At 34.4% G+C, this 16,617-nt stretch overlaps 1 protein-coding gene across 3 annotated transcripts in view; it reads right to left on the bottom strand.

Moving 5' to 3' along the window:
- The window catches only part of FER (FER tyrosine kinase), a 392,818-nt gene that overhangs the window by 274,565 nt on the left and 101,636 nt on the right, over positions 1-16,617 (bottom strand). For 2 of the 3 annotated variants that reach the window (XM_053566752.1, XM_053566753.1), the window contains 2 exons: positions 11,896-12,018; positions 2,741-2,930 (listed from right to left, as the gene is read on the bottom strand). In XM_053566752.1, the coding sequence (XP_053422727.1) occupies positions 2,741-2,930; positions 11,896-12,018 (313 nt within the window). Of the gene's footprint in view, positions 1-2,511; positions 2,626-2,740; positions 2,931-11,895; positions 12,019-16,617 lie in introns of those variants that run through there. The other variant, XM_053566754.1, reaches the window with a different exon arrangement.

Genomic DNA, 16,617 nt, shown 5'->3' with positions numbered 1-16,617 from the left:
ATTGCTGACTATCACAACAGCCAACTCTGAAGCACTCTCTTCAGGAAGCTAGGCAGCAAGGCCAGTGCCTAGTCCACCCTTCAAAGCAATTTTGGAACTCTTTTTCTGGAATGGCCATCAGAGCTGTCTTATACAAGGTTAGACAGTAAGTCCACAAATGCATCCTAGAAAAAGTGCTGCATACCTCATTGCTAAATATCATTACTATCACCTCTAAAGGTATGTAACTTTTTTTCTAAGATGAGTTGGGGAACTGAATTGTCTGACCTTTTCTAGCTCCTAAATGCACTCTTCCACAGAAGCATCTACCACTTAAGAGCCAGTGTTTTAGTCAACTAAGATCACAGAAACTAGTTCATTGTCTCTCCTACTCTCAAAAAATACTTAGGCCAAGTTTTTGCAAGTTTCCATGATATCGTAGTTTAATTTTTAGTTCCTTAAAATCTTCCATTATTCATCTCTTGCCAAAATTTTATATAAAACCATTTATAAAGATAGAATTTATAAAGAGAAAATCCTAATAGAACTGCTTACGTTAATTCTAGGCTTTTCTTAAAATGTTTTTCATAAAACAAAGCATATATAGTCATTTGAGAAAAAAATAATTCAAAGTTATAATATTTTTATTGTTTTCATGTAAACCAAAAAGTAATACTCTAATTATTAATTACAAAACATGAATTATGCAAAGATTTCACTAATATAGGTGTAAGTTCTAACTTTTAAGTACTATGCATTGCAATTACGTCTACTTGCTCTGAAAAAATACTATAAAATCTCATAAATTGGCATCAGTTTGAGAGACATACTGATTTGTAAAATATTAATTTAATACTTTAAACTACATATTCTTTTGTAAAAATTCCTTGAAGATTTACTGAAGGCATTACCCCAATAAATAGGTAAAACTTCTAATTAATATTTCAACTGTTTAAAATAAATTGTATAAAATGAAATATGTAATATTGTTCCTTAAAAATATACAAGTTATTATCCCCAATTAATAAGTGGGTACCAGAGAAGAGCTTGAAGGTACCAGAAAGCAATTTGTTCTTTTAAACTGTATTATACATTCTCTCTGAAATATTATTTATTTAACTCATTTATTGAACAAAGCTTTTCTACAATGATTATGAAAGATTAAATTCCAAATGATCATAAATTCTTAATAAAATAAGAATTAATGAACTATCATATTTTAAATTCAAAAGCAAGATTTTTAATCAGAGTTATCAAATGGGGATTGCTATCATCTAGCAACTTGAATAACTATCTTTTATTCTATTATAATACTGCCAATATAGGTTATCTCCATTAAAAATTATTAAAATAATCATAGACAGCCAATTTTAGCCAATCGCTACTAAGTCAAGCCTTTAAGTAACCAATTTCATATCTATATGAAGACAGGGAAATAATATAAATCACATTCAGAGAACAAAAGATCTACTAGATAAGGTACCGAAAGCCAAGCAAAGAAAAAAAATTTTCAAAAGTTCCTCTGAAAGAATGTGTATGACAGATAGTTATCAAGAGTCATAAATCAAGAAAGAGATTTAATAGGGTCCTTGGTACATAAGATAAAATCCTTATGGATAGGAGAATAAAGAAGAATGTGGAATTATAATTCACAATTCGCAAAATAAAATGTTGATTAGTATGGCTCAATTAATAAAAAAAAGCAATAATCACAATAGTTTAATACTTCATTTTCATTTCTACACTTGTCAAATTTTTAGATACACCCTTTTTTCTTGAATCAATTTAACAATCAAATCATAATATTTAGAAACAAAGTAAAAATTAGTATCAGCATGACGAATTATAATAAGTCCATCTGTGGACTATATCCAGCTACCTACAGAAAAAGCCAAGGATATAGCTCAGACTTTTAAACCTAGGCACATATTTTGGGCTGGATAATTTTTTGTTGGGAGTGTGAAGGGAGGGGCTGTTTTGTGCATTGTAAGGTATTTACCAGCATCACCAGCCTCTATTCACTAGATACCAATATCACCCAGTATGACCATTCAAAAAATGGAGACACTGCCAATGCCCCTGGGCTGCAAAACAGCCCCTCAGTGAAAACCACCAACATAGATAAACAGGTAGAGGAAAAAAGAAAAAGATTGAGATAGAGATAAAAATAGAAAGAAGGAGAAGGGGGAGGGGAGGGGTAGGAAGAGGAGAGGGAAAAAAATAGTTTATACTGGGCTTTCTTAAACAGTTAATGAAACTATAACATAAAGCAGAATTTCAAGTTGGTAACTTTTAATGTATTTATTGTAGTTTAAGTATGATATATAAAAAAAGTTAAACTAATTCAATATTCTGCATTGTAAAATCAATAAACATACTGCCAATCTCAGGTAAGTAAGATTCTACTTAAGAAGAAAAGAATTAACAAACAGCTTTCTCCTCATTTCTTACTTCTATCTTAACAATAACACCCTACCTTCCTGCTGTCTCCAAGGAATAAAAACAACTGCAGTCTTTCTTTTCAGTTTTGAAGACAAGAGAAGAATTTTTTCCTCTGACTCTATAGGTGGTTCCTGAAAGTTCTCTCCAGGTGACCTGAGGTGACTGACAAGTCTATTTTGCATTTAGAAACAAGTTTAATAGGACCTGCATATTAACAAGAGTAATAATTTGTTATAGCAAACTGGAATTAATGTTTATATTCACTTATTACCTAAACACTATTCTTTCAAGTTCCTGATTGGATTACTCTTCAGCTTACCATAGATGTAACTGATCGGGCATCTTCTTCATAATTTACTACTGGAGGTGGCTCTTTCCCATCATTTTCTTGTACTTTTTGCTCTAGTAATTCTTTCTGTGCTGCAAACTTTGCCTCAGTGCATCTCAGCTGCTGGACTGACTGTTTCAATTCTTCAAGTGTCTGTTTTTGGCTTAGCAGAAGCACAATACTATAAGAAAATAAATTAAATATAAATTATTTCAACTTCTTTATAAAGACATTACAGGAAACCATACATGTGAAGATTATGCTTTTACTTTCTTTCATTTTCCTCTTTATAAGAGTCCTCCAGGAGCACAAGAAATATGAAACTAAATAGATTTTAAGTCATCAAAACATTCATAATATGCTAGCATTAACTAAATAGAAGGTAATATTTGGAGGTAAAAGCCAAATACAAGATGCTTTCAAACATATTATCTATGGTTCTTATTTTATTTTAGCTAAATCATATTCCTCACAGAGCACATCCACTTAAGTCCAGAAGTATAGGGCCAAAATGAATTAAAATGACAGAAAGAAAATCTTAAATTTACTTTTATATCTCACAGGCAATATAGCTAGGGTCAAATCTGTACCCAGGGCAAAATACATCAAAGCAAGGTAGCAGCCTGGGCACTAAAACTTGTGTGTATGTTATGTGCTTGGAGTCAGGTAGAGCTGATATGACAAGGATCAAGAACTGAGATGTGATGGAGGGAATGAGCAAAAAATAAGACTCCAAGTATTTGCAGTCTCACCAGTACAAAGACAGAAAACACTCCCATCCCTCCTTTAGAGAACTACACAGGCCACTTTGCCTCACTGTGACTTTTTAACCCCTTGGAGGCTGCCATCAATGGAAATTTCAAACTAATTCGCCCACATTAAGGCCACTAGTAACCAAGTAGCAGTATTGGTTATATTGGTAGAAAAACCTCTTAAAACATCTCTCCTAAAAAAAAAAAATCTCTCCTAGAGATTATAATAATATCTTAAAAGAACTGTGCCATGTATTGCCAAAATTAAGTTATTAATATGTAATAGAAAATAGATTATGAATTTGGAAAGCTACAGAATTAGAAAATAAGGCCAGAAAATGATATCTTTTAAAATTGGAATTTATCAAGCTTAACAAAAATTTGATAGGTATTTATAGACAGAAGTAACATACACAAAGGGAGACTTTTTTATAAATATCATGCCAATCAATATTTTGAACACTAAGTGCAATCTAGCTGAACACAGTACAATCTCAGTGAATGCTACTAAAAAAAGCTGTAATGGCTTCAGTTATAATGAGATTCAGGTGTGTGTTCTAACAAAACAGTGAAGAGTGAAGTTAAGAGAAGTAGAACTAATGAGTAAGAGTATTTTTAATAGACCTAGCAATGATTAGAATTCAATAAATGGTAGTTTGCATTTACATAATCATCATTCAAATGTCTGTGACCTGTGTTCAAAATCTATAAATATTTCTTAATAAGTTCATGCTGGTTTGCTTATGAATCAGTAACTTCTTCTTAAAATTTAATGGGAATTCTTGATATCTCAGTTATCTCCTGAGAAAAAGTTGATTTTTAAAACAATCAATCTGATGAATATAAACTTATAAGAACCATGTAGGAGAAAAGATTACACCCACTATTTATTTAAAATTTCATGAAGGTTTCTTCTTTGCAACTCCTATATCTACTACTGCCCACAAATCACAACAATGATGACAGTGTAAGAAATATTTTGAAATATACAAGGTAAAGTATTAAAAATACATTTACATATACTGAAAAACAAAAAAGGTGCTTGATTTCAAAAATGTGGGAAAATAATAATACTCTTCAGAGAAGGGAGTGGAACAAGATGGCCAAAAAGAAACCTTCAGTAATTGTCTCTACACAAATACCAAATTTAATAATTATCCACACAAGGAAGCACCTTCAGAAGAACCAGAAATCAGAAATGAACAACAACAAGCATCAAGGACATCCAAAAAATATGACCTTCTCAAATGAACTAAATAAGGTAACATTAACTGAACCAGGAGTGAGGGAGATATCTTCCCTTTTAGAAAAGAATTCAGAATAGCTAGCCTCAAAAAGCTCAATGAACTACAAGACAACACAGAAGAAATTCAGAAGCCTATCAAAAAAATTTAACAAAGAAATTGAAATAATAATTTTAAAAAGCAGAAATATTAGAACTAATAAGGTTAAAAAGCAAAAAAACACTAGAACTAATAATTTTTAAAAGCAGAAATGCTAGAACTAAAAAATGAAATGGCCAAACATAAAAATACATCAGAGTTCTCAACAGCATAATTGATCAAGCCAAAGAAAGAACCAGTGAGCTTGAAGACAAGTGATTTAAAAATACACACTCAAAAGACCAAAAAAGGAAAAAAGACTAAAACAGAATGAAGCATGCCTACAAGATCTAGAAAATAGCCTCTAAAAGGTAGATCTAAGAGTTATTGGCCTTAAAGAGGAGGTAGAGAGAGAAACTAGAGTAAACATGTACTTCGAAGAAATAATAAAAAAGAACTTCCCAATCTAGAGAAAGACCTCAATATCCAGCTATAAAAAGGTCATAGAACACCAACCAGATTACTTCAAGGCATTTAATAATAAACATGCAATTGCCATACAACTAGAAATTTCCCAGGAAAATCACAATATATGTTCACAGAAAAACCCATACATGAATGTTTATTTGTAGCAGCCTAAAATTATAACATGCACTTTCATGGGTTGAATTGCAAACTCCAAACAGATATGTTCAAATCCTAACTTCTACAACCTCACAATGTGACCCTATTTGGAAGTAATGTTGATGCAGATGTAATTAGTTAAGGTGAGGTTATATTGGAGTAGGACGGACCCTTAATCTGTATGACTGTTGTCCTTACAAAAAGGGAAATTCAGATAGAGAGAAGAGACACACAGGCATATCACCACATGAAGAAGGAGACAGAGACTGAAGTAATGCTCCTATAAACCAAGCTATGTCAAGGATTGCCATCCATCACCAGAAGCTTGGAGACAGGCATGAAACAGATTCTCATTTAAAAGTCCTCAGAAGGACTCAACCCGCCAAGAACTGATTCCAGACTTTTGGCCTCCAGGACTGGGAAAGAATAAACTTATGTTATTTTAAGCCATCCAATTTGCCTTATTTTACTATGGCAGCCCTAGAAAATTAGTATACATACCATACAAAACTGTACTATTCAACAGTAAAAAGGATTAAAGTAGCTGCATGAATCTCCCTAGAATTATGCTAAGTGTGAAGAGCTAACCCCAAAAGGATGCATGCAGTATGACTCCATTTATACAGGATTCTTGAACAGACAGGAGAACAGAAGAAGTGGAGAACAGACTAATGTTTGCCAGGGGTTAAGAAGAGGGTAGGAGAACAGCAGGAGATGTGGCTAAAAAAGTACAGCATGAAGGATCCTCTCACAGTGATGAAAAGTGTTCTGCATCTTAGCTGCATGGATGACAATTTCTGGGCTGTGATACTATTTTAAAGTTCTGCAAGATGTTATAATTGGGATAAACAGTATAGAGTACATGACATCTCTCTGTATTATTTCTTATAACCACATATCAAACTATAATCATATCAAAATAAAAAATTATTTAAAAAATATATATCATTGCTGCTACAGTATGCATCTTCTAGAGGGGTGAGGTTTTTATCATCTCCTATGTCCTGAATATGTCCTGAATAACCCATTTTGGTGAAATCTCTTCTTTATTCTCCATCAGGACTTATAAGTACCTATTGCATGGTATGGTACTGGCAATCACTTCCAGGCATCCTCAAACTTTTTAAACAGAGGGCCAATACACTGTCCCTCAGACCGTTGGAGGGCCGGACTATAGTTTAAAAAAAAAACTATGAACAAATTCCTATGCACACTGCACATATCTTATTTTGAAGTAAAAAAACAAAATGGGAACAAATACAATCACACCACCTCATGCAGCCTATGGGCCGCAGCTTGAGGACCCCTGAATTCTCAGACACTCAGAGGCACAATGCTAACAGTAAGAATAAGGAATTTCCTAGGTTAGAGGTTAGTGATTTTTAATGACAATAGTACCTGCAAGGGAGCTACACCTCCAGTGCTTTTTAAAATCAATATTTCTGAACATGAAATCAATGAGCAAAATTAGCTTCTTTTAATTAATCCCATTGAGCCCTTACGTATGACATAATTTCACATGTACTAACATGTTCCTTTTAATAATTACTTTAAAAAGTACTGATGCTATCTCTATAACATATGAAACAATTATTTTATATGTTTATAACACCATTGAGCAAAAAAAGGTAAATATTTTTAATAGGCAGGAAATTATAGTAAATGCATGGTTATATAACAGTAGCTGCACAGGAAGCCATGAATAAATCTCAAACACGGAAGCAGTCAGGACTTTTGCATATGCTACTCCCCCACTGAACCCTCTTTCCACGCACTCTCCACAGGCAAGGCATCTTCTTTCCACTTCCTAGGACTACCTGTCTGACGTAGGTGCACCTCTGTTATTCTTCTCTCTGAGCCTTTATTTCATGCTTTCATAGCAATTATCACAATTGGCAATTTTTAAAAATTCTATATTGGTCTTCTCCACAAAAGTATAAGCTTCATGAGACATGTGACAATTTATGTCTTAATACACAGAATATAAAATTTCTGAGCCAAACAATATAAGAAAGATAACTTCAATTTGGAGACTAGAACATTATTCTAGATTGTTTAAATCTTACCTTCACCAGAGACTAGACATACCATCTTGCACGTCTCTTAAAATTTCTGGGCCTCAGATTTCACATAATTTGAAAGGCAAGGAGGTTGGATTATAATTTTATAAGATATATGGTATTTTAAAATACTAAGTGAAGATGATATAAAACAAGTTGCAATAATACAAAATTGAATCATCATTTACTTTTCGTAAATCAAAAATTTAAGCCAATAGTAATACCACTAATTCTTTATACCACTGAGTCATAAATAACATATGCTTGGTATATTTTCCCATGAACTTTTTTATAATGGTCAAGTACCATAAATCATAAAAACATTAATATTATTCCCATTTGAATAAATATGCTATAGAATTAAATGAGTAAAGTGATACTTTGCATTATACTAAAATTATACCATTTTACGGTGGTTAGTTTTATTTGTTTTGTTTTATTTATTAGTTTTATTTGTTTCATTCTATTGTTTTAAATAAAATTCTGGAATAGATACATTTCAACCAAGACTTGTATTACTTATGTAAGCTTTGCTCTTGTTAGGATGAATTTAGTATCAACATAAAAGTTACTCTTAAAATTTATTTTGTACATCATATTATTCAATTACAGAAATCAAAGCTATCAAATTATTTCTCATATATTTTTTATTGTTATTAGAAGATGTTTCAGAGGAATTTATATTAAATTCAAATTTAAAGGATTGTATTTTAGTCCCATATTTTGATAAGATGAATAATGAGATTTATATTAAAAGTAAAAATTCAGCATAATTCCATTAATTTAGAAATAATTTAAGAATGTGAATATTTAATATAAAATATTTTTGTATTTTTGAAGAACAGATTTTATATTTGGGAAGTTTTATTGTTTTGTTACTTTCAAGTAACACAGCATATGGAAAAAAACAGTGTTATAAAGATAATTCTAAGTATTATTAAATGTAGATAAAATTGCCTTTAACTCTGTATGTATTTAAACATGTATGTGTAGATACATAGACAAGCACACAAAAAAGGAAATTCTCAAGAAATATTAAGAAATTGATATGCAAACATTTCACTCTACCTGAGACTATTTAACAAAATATTTTAACATATAATTCAAAGGAAAACTTCAGCCCTACCAATGTCTGAATTAATGAGAATAGGCAATGACTCTTTTCTTATATAAATATACTCAACATTTTCAAGATTATAGCCTGAAGTTAACGATAAAAACATCATGGTATCCAAGGATAACAGAACTTAGGTTAAACAGTACTCATCCCCTAAAAATCCTGACATGCATAACCCTTCTAACTTACTCTCCTAAGTATGCTATTCAAATAGTAAGATCCAGTAAATGCTATGATCAAAAGACAGAAGCTATGGAGTCAGGAACTTAAGTATTTTCTACTACTTACTAAGTAAGTTATTAAACTCCAGAAGCCCTACAGCTAGAATAAAGGCAATTACACAGAAGGCATATAGTAAGACAACACATCGTGAATCCATGAATGTAAAATATCCAACATAATTATCTAAGCAGAACTGGATCTCAAGTAATGCTACTTTCCCTTCAAAGGGCTTTAATTTGGAGGGGTAAAGCCTGTTTTCCTTAGGCCCATTCTCATATCCTGATAAATATAAACAAGTTGAGGAACATTAATCAGACTCAGTATTAAGACGCAAACACAGGAAAATATTTGAATCAGAAAACAGCCAAAAACTCAAAGAATCTCACAACTTCTAAATTAAGGGAACCCTTAAAAATAACATTTGCCACAACATGTAGTAAGACATCCCAGTGAGAGGGTAAGCATATTCTGTTGTTTTTCTTTACTTCCACTAATTTTAAAATAGGGGTCTTTTGCAATATGTGCATCTGTAAAACTATAAAAAGTATAGCCACATTTGTAAACATGTTCAGAGATGCATTTGCAAATAGAAAAATGCAAAAGATAATTATTTTGTTTAGTTTTACATGTGCAAGGCTTAAGTTTATTTTATCATTCAAATAGAAAAAGTAGAGCCCTTATGAGTAAGATTAGTGTCCTTATAAAAGGGGAATCAGAGAGCTCTCTCACCCTCTTCCTGCCAGGAGAGGATACAAGGAGACACCAGTCTGCAGCCTGGAAGAGGGTCCTCACAACAATCTAACCATGCTGGCAGTGTGACTTCAGACTCCAGAACTGCACGAAATAAATTTCTGTTCTTTATAAGCCACCTAGTCGATGGTGCTTTGTTGCAGAAGACCAAACTAAGTAAGACAGAAATTTAATACCAAGTTGTAGTAAGACGTATAACATAAATGAGAGTAGGACTTCAATATCCTGTGCAGTGTAATAGAGTAGATGGTGTTGCCATTCACTGAAGTAAGAAATAGTAAGAGTGAATTAGGTTAGGCTGGGTCAAGTTGGGTTGTTCTGAGATTTTTAATTCAGCTTAAATACAAGGAATTTAGGGTACTTCTTGGACAACTAAAGAAGCATGCCAAGTAAGCAATTGATTACATGGCCATAGAGTTCAGAAGAAAATCTGAGAGAAATAAATGGGTCATGTCATCTTCAGGAGACCATCTCTGGAGAGTTCAGGAAGGGAAGTAACATAGCCTAGGGCCACACCTTCAGTAACTCCAAAACGGATTGGCTGAGCAGAGGAGAATGAATTTGCAAATGAGTTGCCACTAGGGAAGAGTAAAATCTAACATTTTGACTTCCAAAGGCCAATGGAAAAGTAGGAACATGAAGTCAGCAAAGTGAGATACTATTATGAAGTCAAATGATATAGTTGCCAAATTTAGCTAACATAGAATCAGTGGTGATCTTAGAGATAGCCTATTTCCATAGCTACAAACCAGATATAGCTACTTTGAAAACTAAGAGGGAATTGAGAAAATCAGTGACTATAATCACTCTTAAAACAAGTTTAAACTAAGAAAACAGAAGGCAAAGATAGTATTAGGGGAAATATGGAGACTAAATTATTTGGGGTGGGTAGAAAAATGGAGATAATTTTTAGGATTCAAGACTTAAGTATATTTAAAAAGTAAGCACGAGGACCCAGCTGAGAAGAAAGGTGAATACAACATATATAAATAATGTAAAATTTCTGAGAAAGTAAGAGACACAAAGACAAGCAATGTACTGAGGACAAAGAATAGTTCTTCTGTGTGGAAATAATGAAAGAGAATGGATACAAATGTGGGTGGGTTTGGATTTCTAGCCGCAGAAAATAAGGGACTTGTCACCTAATGCTTCTGATTTTTTCTGAGACATAGGTTTGCTAAATATGATGAGAGAGATAAGAAGATGCGCTTTTTTTTTTTGTTTTTTCTTTGTTTTTTTTTTTTTTTTTGAGACAGAGTCTCACTATGTTGCCCTGGATAGAGTCCTGTGGCATCACAGCTCAGAGCAATCTCAAACTCTTAGGCTTAAGTGATTCTCTTGCCTCAGCCTCCCGAGTAGCTGGGACTATAGGCGCCAGCCACAACACCCAGCTATTTTTTGTTGCAGTTTGGCCAGGGTCGGGTTTGAAGCCGCCACCCATGGTATATGGGGCCAGTGCCCTGCACACTGAGCCACAGGCACTGCCCAAGAAGATATGTTTTGAGAGAAGCAAAAAGTATCTGAAAAGTTGTACAAAAAGTAAGACACATCACAAATCCTTAAGTCTTGATAAATCAAACCAGTGTGGGCGTACGAGACAGTATGATAGCAAGAAATTTATATGGTCTAGTCAACATTGGAAAACCCACACACACATTGGCAACCACCAGTCATGGACGCAAACAATTACCAAAGTCAGAATAGAAATTTGAATTTTAAATAAAAATTTAAACTTTGAAGCAGTAGAAAGCATAGTGAAGTCAGTAAAAGACAAGCAAAGTCAGAGAACTCAGGAAGATATTTACAAATCTAGAAATCAGCAAGACAAAACAGCACAGCAAATCTCAACGTGATTTTTACTATTTTCTATTTTTTAATTAGTTTGTTTGCTTCCTTATAACACAGTAGAGTCAATTTTTCTAGGTAACATTTGTCTACCATTTTCTTAACAGAGATTTACAGTGGGTATGTTAAAAAATGAATTTGTAAAAATAAAGAGAGGCTTTTATAGAAGGATTTTTGGAAAATAGTTCAATATATTAAGTCCTTGAGACATATGATCAAGATGTTATATTTACAAAAATTCAGAATCATTTTTCTTGAGGACACTATATTTTTAAAAACCATAGAATCATTTTTCTAGTATCCTTGAAATTAACTCAATTATACAAAGTTTATATTTAAAATACAAATTTTGATTTCTAAAAATGTTATATCCATAATACCATGTAAATGAAATATTCTAGTAAAATTCCATCAATTAAACTTTCTTCCTTCAATTTGTTTTTCTTGTACTCACTCAGACTTCTTTTCACAGGTCTTAGAAGATTCTTCGATTCTCTTCTCTAACTCCAGGACTGCCTCTTCCTTGTTTAAAAGCGTCTGCTGTGTCTGCATAAGTTCTTCTGCTAAAGTTTTCAACCTAGAATGAACAGTTTCCTCTACATCAATCAACAGGTTAATACTTACATTCATTTTATACATACAAAAAGGGCATTCATACATCTTCTAAGACTGTGATGTTCACAACAGTAGCCAGATAACTTGATTTAAACTAAACTAAAGGAAAATTTCAGTTTCTTGGTTACATTACCCGCATTTCAAGTGCTAAACAGAAACCCATGGCTGGCTAGTAGCTAGTGGCTCCCTTATCAGATGGTGCAAAATAGAATATATCAAGAATCATAGTAACTACCCTTGGGCAATGCTGGTCTAGAGAATCTCTATTTCATCAAATAAAAAGAGATAAATGGAAACACAAAGTAGGGAAAGAAGAAAGAAAAGAATGAAAATAAACAAGTACTTGCCATGTCTGAGGAAAAACATACAGTGAAAAGACAGTGATTTTGTTTCCAGAAAAACATGTACTCACATTCTGGCTTTTCCACTTTTAAATCTGAGAAGCCAGGCAAATTCTTAGGGTCATTAAATTTATTTTCTCATTTCTAATTTCAATACAGTAACAGCTGCCTCACAGCATTGTTTAGAGGATCAAACAAACCAATGTATATATAATGACTGGCACTACAGCATTGACTAAACAGTACCTAGTATTATTTGCGTATGTTATCTAATCTTTATGAAAATCTTATAATACAGATATTATTAGACTGATTTAAAGAAAGGAAAGTGAGGCTCAGATGTGTGGCAGCTAAAATTGTGGTAAGCTATTTCTATAGTACCATATTGCAATAATGCTTTAGTAGTATTTACTATATAGATTTGAAGATAATTTAATACACAAAATTAATACACAAACATAGACCAAATAATTTATAGTAACATAAAATACATTCAGTCCAATGAAAATATTTCTAACAAAAACACACATTGTTATATCACCACATTAAAAGTTTTATCTTCAACTGTTCAAAGCAAGACATGAAACTCAAAGATACAAAAAGAATTATTAAATAATCTATTTATAAAAATTTCAATTCACTTTATGTTAAAGAGATCAAAAGCAAAACTCAAACTATGGGGCTCAGCGCCCATAACACAGTGGTTAGGGCGCCAGCCACATACCCCAGGGCTGGTGGGTTCGAATCCGGCCAGAGCCTGCTAAACAACAATGACAACTACAACAACAACAAAAATAGCAGGGCATTGTGGCAGGCACCTGTAGTCCCAGCTACTTGGGAGGCTGAGGCAAGAGACTCACTTAAGCCCAAGAGTCAGAGGTTGCTGTGAGCTGTGATGCCACAGCACTCTACCAAGGGTGATATAGTGAGATGCTGTCTCAAAAAAAAAAAAAAAAAAAAAGTCAAACTGTGAAAAAAAATTTGCAGTTGTAAATTCCTAGCAAAAGCATTCTTAATGCAGAAAAACTCTTAGAAAAAAAGACATCTTAATATAAAAATGAACGAAACCCACAAGTTTATCAAGAAAAAAGTAAATGATCCCAATAAGATGCTGAATTATTTAAATGTTATTAAATTTACAATAAGTTATTTTTCACCTATTAAAATTAATAAATATAATATTCAGCATTCATAATATTGTAAAAAGCAGAACCACTTTTAAAACAGCTTGCTATTCTTACAGAGGCGTAAGGGACCTGGGGCCCCCAGGACACGCACAGAGTTAGCTTGCCTGGAGTTAAAATTCCACAAGCCAATTCTCTGAAGTTGTGCACCCATTAAGCCTGAGGCCAAAGGGCATGCCACCCTTCCTCAGAGCTACGGGCCAGAGGGTTAACGTATGTTAAAAACATATTGCCAGAGGTCTATAGGTGCTCTGCCTTGAGGAGAGACACAGTTGTTAATTCATGCTGAGTAAACTGAGTGAACGCTTGAAGGTACTCTTCTATTAACTCTGTTCCCCTGTGGCTGCTTTCTTCTTTGTGATCTTTATTTAGATACCTGCCCAAGAGATTAGTCAGTGTCTAGAAGAGGATGTTTACTGCAGAAGTGATTGTGTTGATGTGGTAACAGGATATTTCCTTACAAGTTAATTTCAGATAGGTAAAATGAGGTAATGGTGAAACTAACAGATGACAGATTAAGTGTGTACGTGACTAGAAGTGTATAAAATCAAATCCCCGAATAAAGAACTTTGATACACGCCATCCCATACTGTGTAGTCTGTCTTAATAATTGCAGGAGCGACCTTATACCTATGGCAAAGCTGCTGTTCTTTTGTGTCTCTGGTCATGCAACAACTTACATACTGTTGATGTAAGAAAATAGGCATGAATTTTCCTTTTTTTTATTTTTTCAGACAGAGTCTCACTTTGTCACCCTCAATGGTTCAGGGGAGATATGTGATGCCCTTTCAGGAAATTGCAGTGGCTGGTTCTTTCCTTCTGCCCAGGTCTGACTGTGACAGCTGCTGCTGTGCTACTCAGGTGGCAGAAGCACTGCTATTGCGCTGGTGAGATGGTGGCAGCAGAAGCTGATGGCTGGTGGGTGTCTGCCTTACCCAGATGCCTGGGAGGTGACCAAAAAGGGGATGTGGGTGGGGGCATGGTACTCAGTAGCAGTGCGTATAAAAATACTCCCCCTTCTGCCACCAACCTGCTCATTCCCTGGCCTGACAGTGGTAATGGGGAGACAGACACAGCGGAGCTGACCGCTCTGCAGACTAGGTGCTCTAGGTCAGGAATGCATAGTGGTGTCTACTGCAGTGACCTATGACCAGATGATGGCGGGACCCCACTGTGCCCACTGTCTGGCACAGTGCTTCTGCAGTCTCCAAACAGCACCTGAATCAGTCTGGAAGCCTACCCTGGTGGGGGAGCCTCTTTGCAGCTTACGATGCCATGTCCACTGGAGGAATGCAGAGCCCTGGGACTCTCCCCACTAACCTTTCCCCCCATAAGGACACTTCCCCTAGTTACCTTCAGATCTTATAGAGCAAATTCCCCTGCTTCTCTCTCCCCTGCTTTGGGTGTGTTCACTGGCTTCTCTGATAATTCACATTGTTCTCTCAGGCATGGCCAATCCAAAGTGAACCTTGACCTGTAACCTTTGATCCTCTTCTTTGAGAGTGATGAGTACAGGCTGTTTCTAGTTCTCCATCTTCTAATCACTATTTAATTGAGTAATTTGGAAGTCAGTAATTTCAATTCACCATATAATTTGAAAAAGTCAAATCTATAAAATTTTGAACATTAGAGGAATACATTTGGGCCAGGCGTGGCACCTCATACCTATAATCCTAGCACTCTGGGAGGCCGAGGTGGGTAAATTACCTAAGATCAGGAGTTTGAGACCAGCCTGAGCCAGAGTGAAACTTCATCTTTAAAAATAGCTGGGCATAGTGGCGGCCACCTGTAGTCCAAGCTACTTGAGAGCCTGAGGCAAGAGAATCGCTTGAGCCCAAGAGTTTGCGGTTGCTGTGAACTAAGAAGCCACAGCACTCTACCGAGTGCAACACAGTAACACTCTGTCTAAAAAAAAAGGAATTTATTTAAGTGCCTGTTGTGTATTTTTGGTCATTTTAGATAAATAAGGTATCTATGGTCTGTGGCAAGCTAAATGGAGTTATGAATCAACACAGTAATAGTTTAAGTATGATAAATTACAGATAGCAGACATTCTAAAATAATATGAATTCTGTGATTATGTAAAATATAGTCTCCTAATCTAAAGCCCTGCCTCACTCCTGATGTTTCTCAGAACATTTAAAAAATTTGTAAATCAGAACATATTTGGCTTTTATAATGGAATTTCTTGATTGGAGAATGGTCATCATTTATTTGGAAAAGTTAACTTTTGTGGATCTTGTGGGGTGTGAGTCACCAAACTGTAGCCTAGAGGCAAATCTAGCTTGCTGACTATTTTTGTGCTGTCCTTGAGCTAAACATACTGTTTATACATATACATACATACATATATATATATATATATATATATATATATTTTTTTTTTTTTTTTTTTTGCAGTTTTTGGCCGGGACTGGGTTTGAACCCGCCACCTCCGCCATATGGAACGGGCACCCTAGTCCTTTGAGCCACAGGCACCGCCCTCTGTTTGTATTTTTTAATGATTGAAAAAAAAGAATAATTATACATTGTGGCACATGAAAAGTGTGTGCAGTTTAAATATCAGAGTACATAAATAAAGTTTTATTGGAACACAGCCATGCTCTTTCTTTTACCTGTTGTCTATGGGTGATTTCTGCTCCCACTGCAGAGCAGAGCAGTTGTGACAGAGACCATATGTGGCACTCTCACTGCTTCACACGGTTACCTCGCATGGTACAAATCACAGCAACACAGTTGTAACTCAATGGCATTTTGAGTGCCACACATATCATTGTACTGTAGCATTTTATTATCAGTCATGCCGATGATGTCAAAACAAGAAAATGGATTTCGAATCTCAAACTTTTAAGGCACACCAGAGTGTGGATTATTTTGCTATTAATTTAGATGGCAGAGCACTGTGTTTATTATGCAATAACACTATGCCTGCTAAGTGCTAAAGATGCCTATTGAAAATCATATGTTCATGATATGCTCATGATTGATACTGGAATCTGTGTAAAAAGACATTGACAGAGATAAAATACATAAAAT

This window comes from Nycticebus coucang, chromosome 17 (genome assembly GCF_027406575.1).
Source record: "Nycticebus coucang isolate mNycCou1 chromosome 17, mNycCou1.pri, whole genome shotgun sequence".
Taxonomy (NCBI): domain Eukaryota; kingdom Metazoa; phylum Chordata; class Mammalia; order Primates; family Lorisidae; genus Nycticebus; species Nycticebus coucang.
The sequence above is the reverse complement of the archived record's forward strand: the minus strand, read 5'-3'. Positions and strand labels throughout refer to the sequence as shown.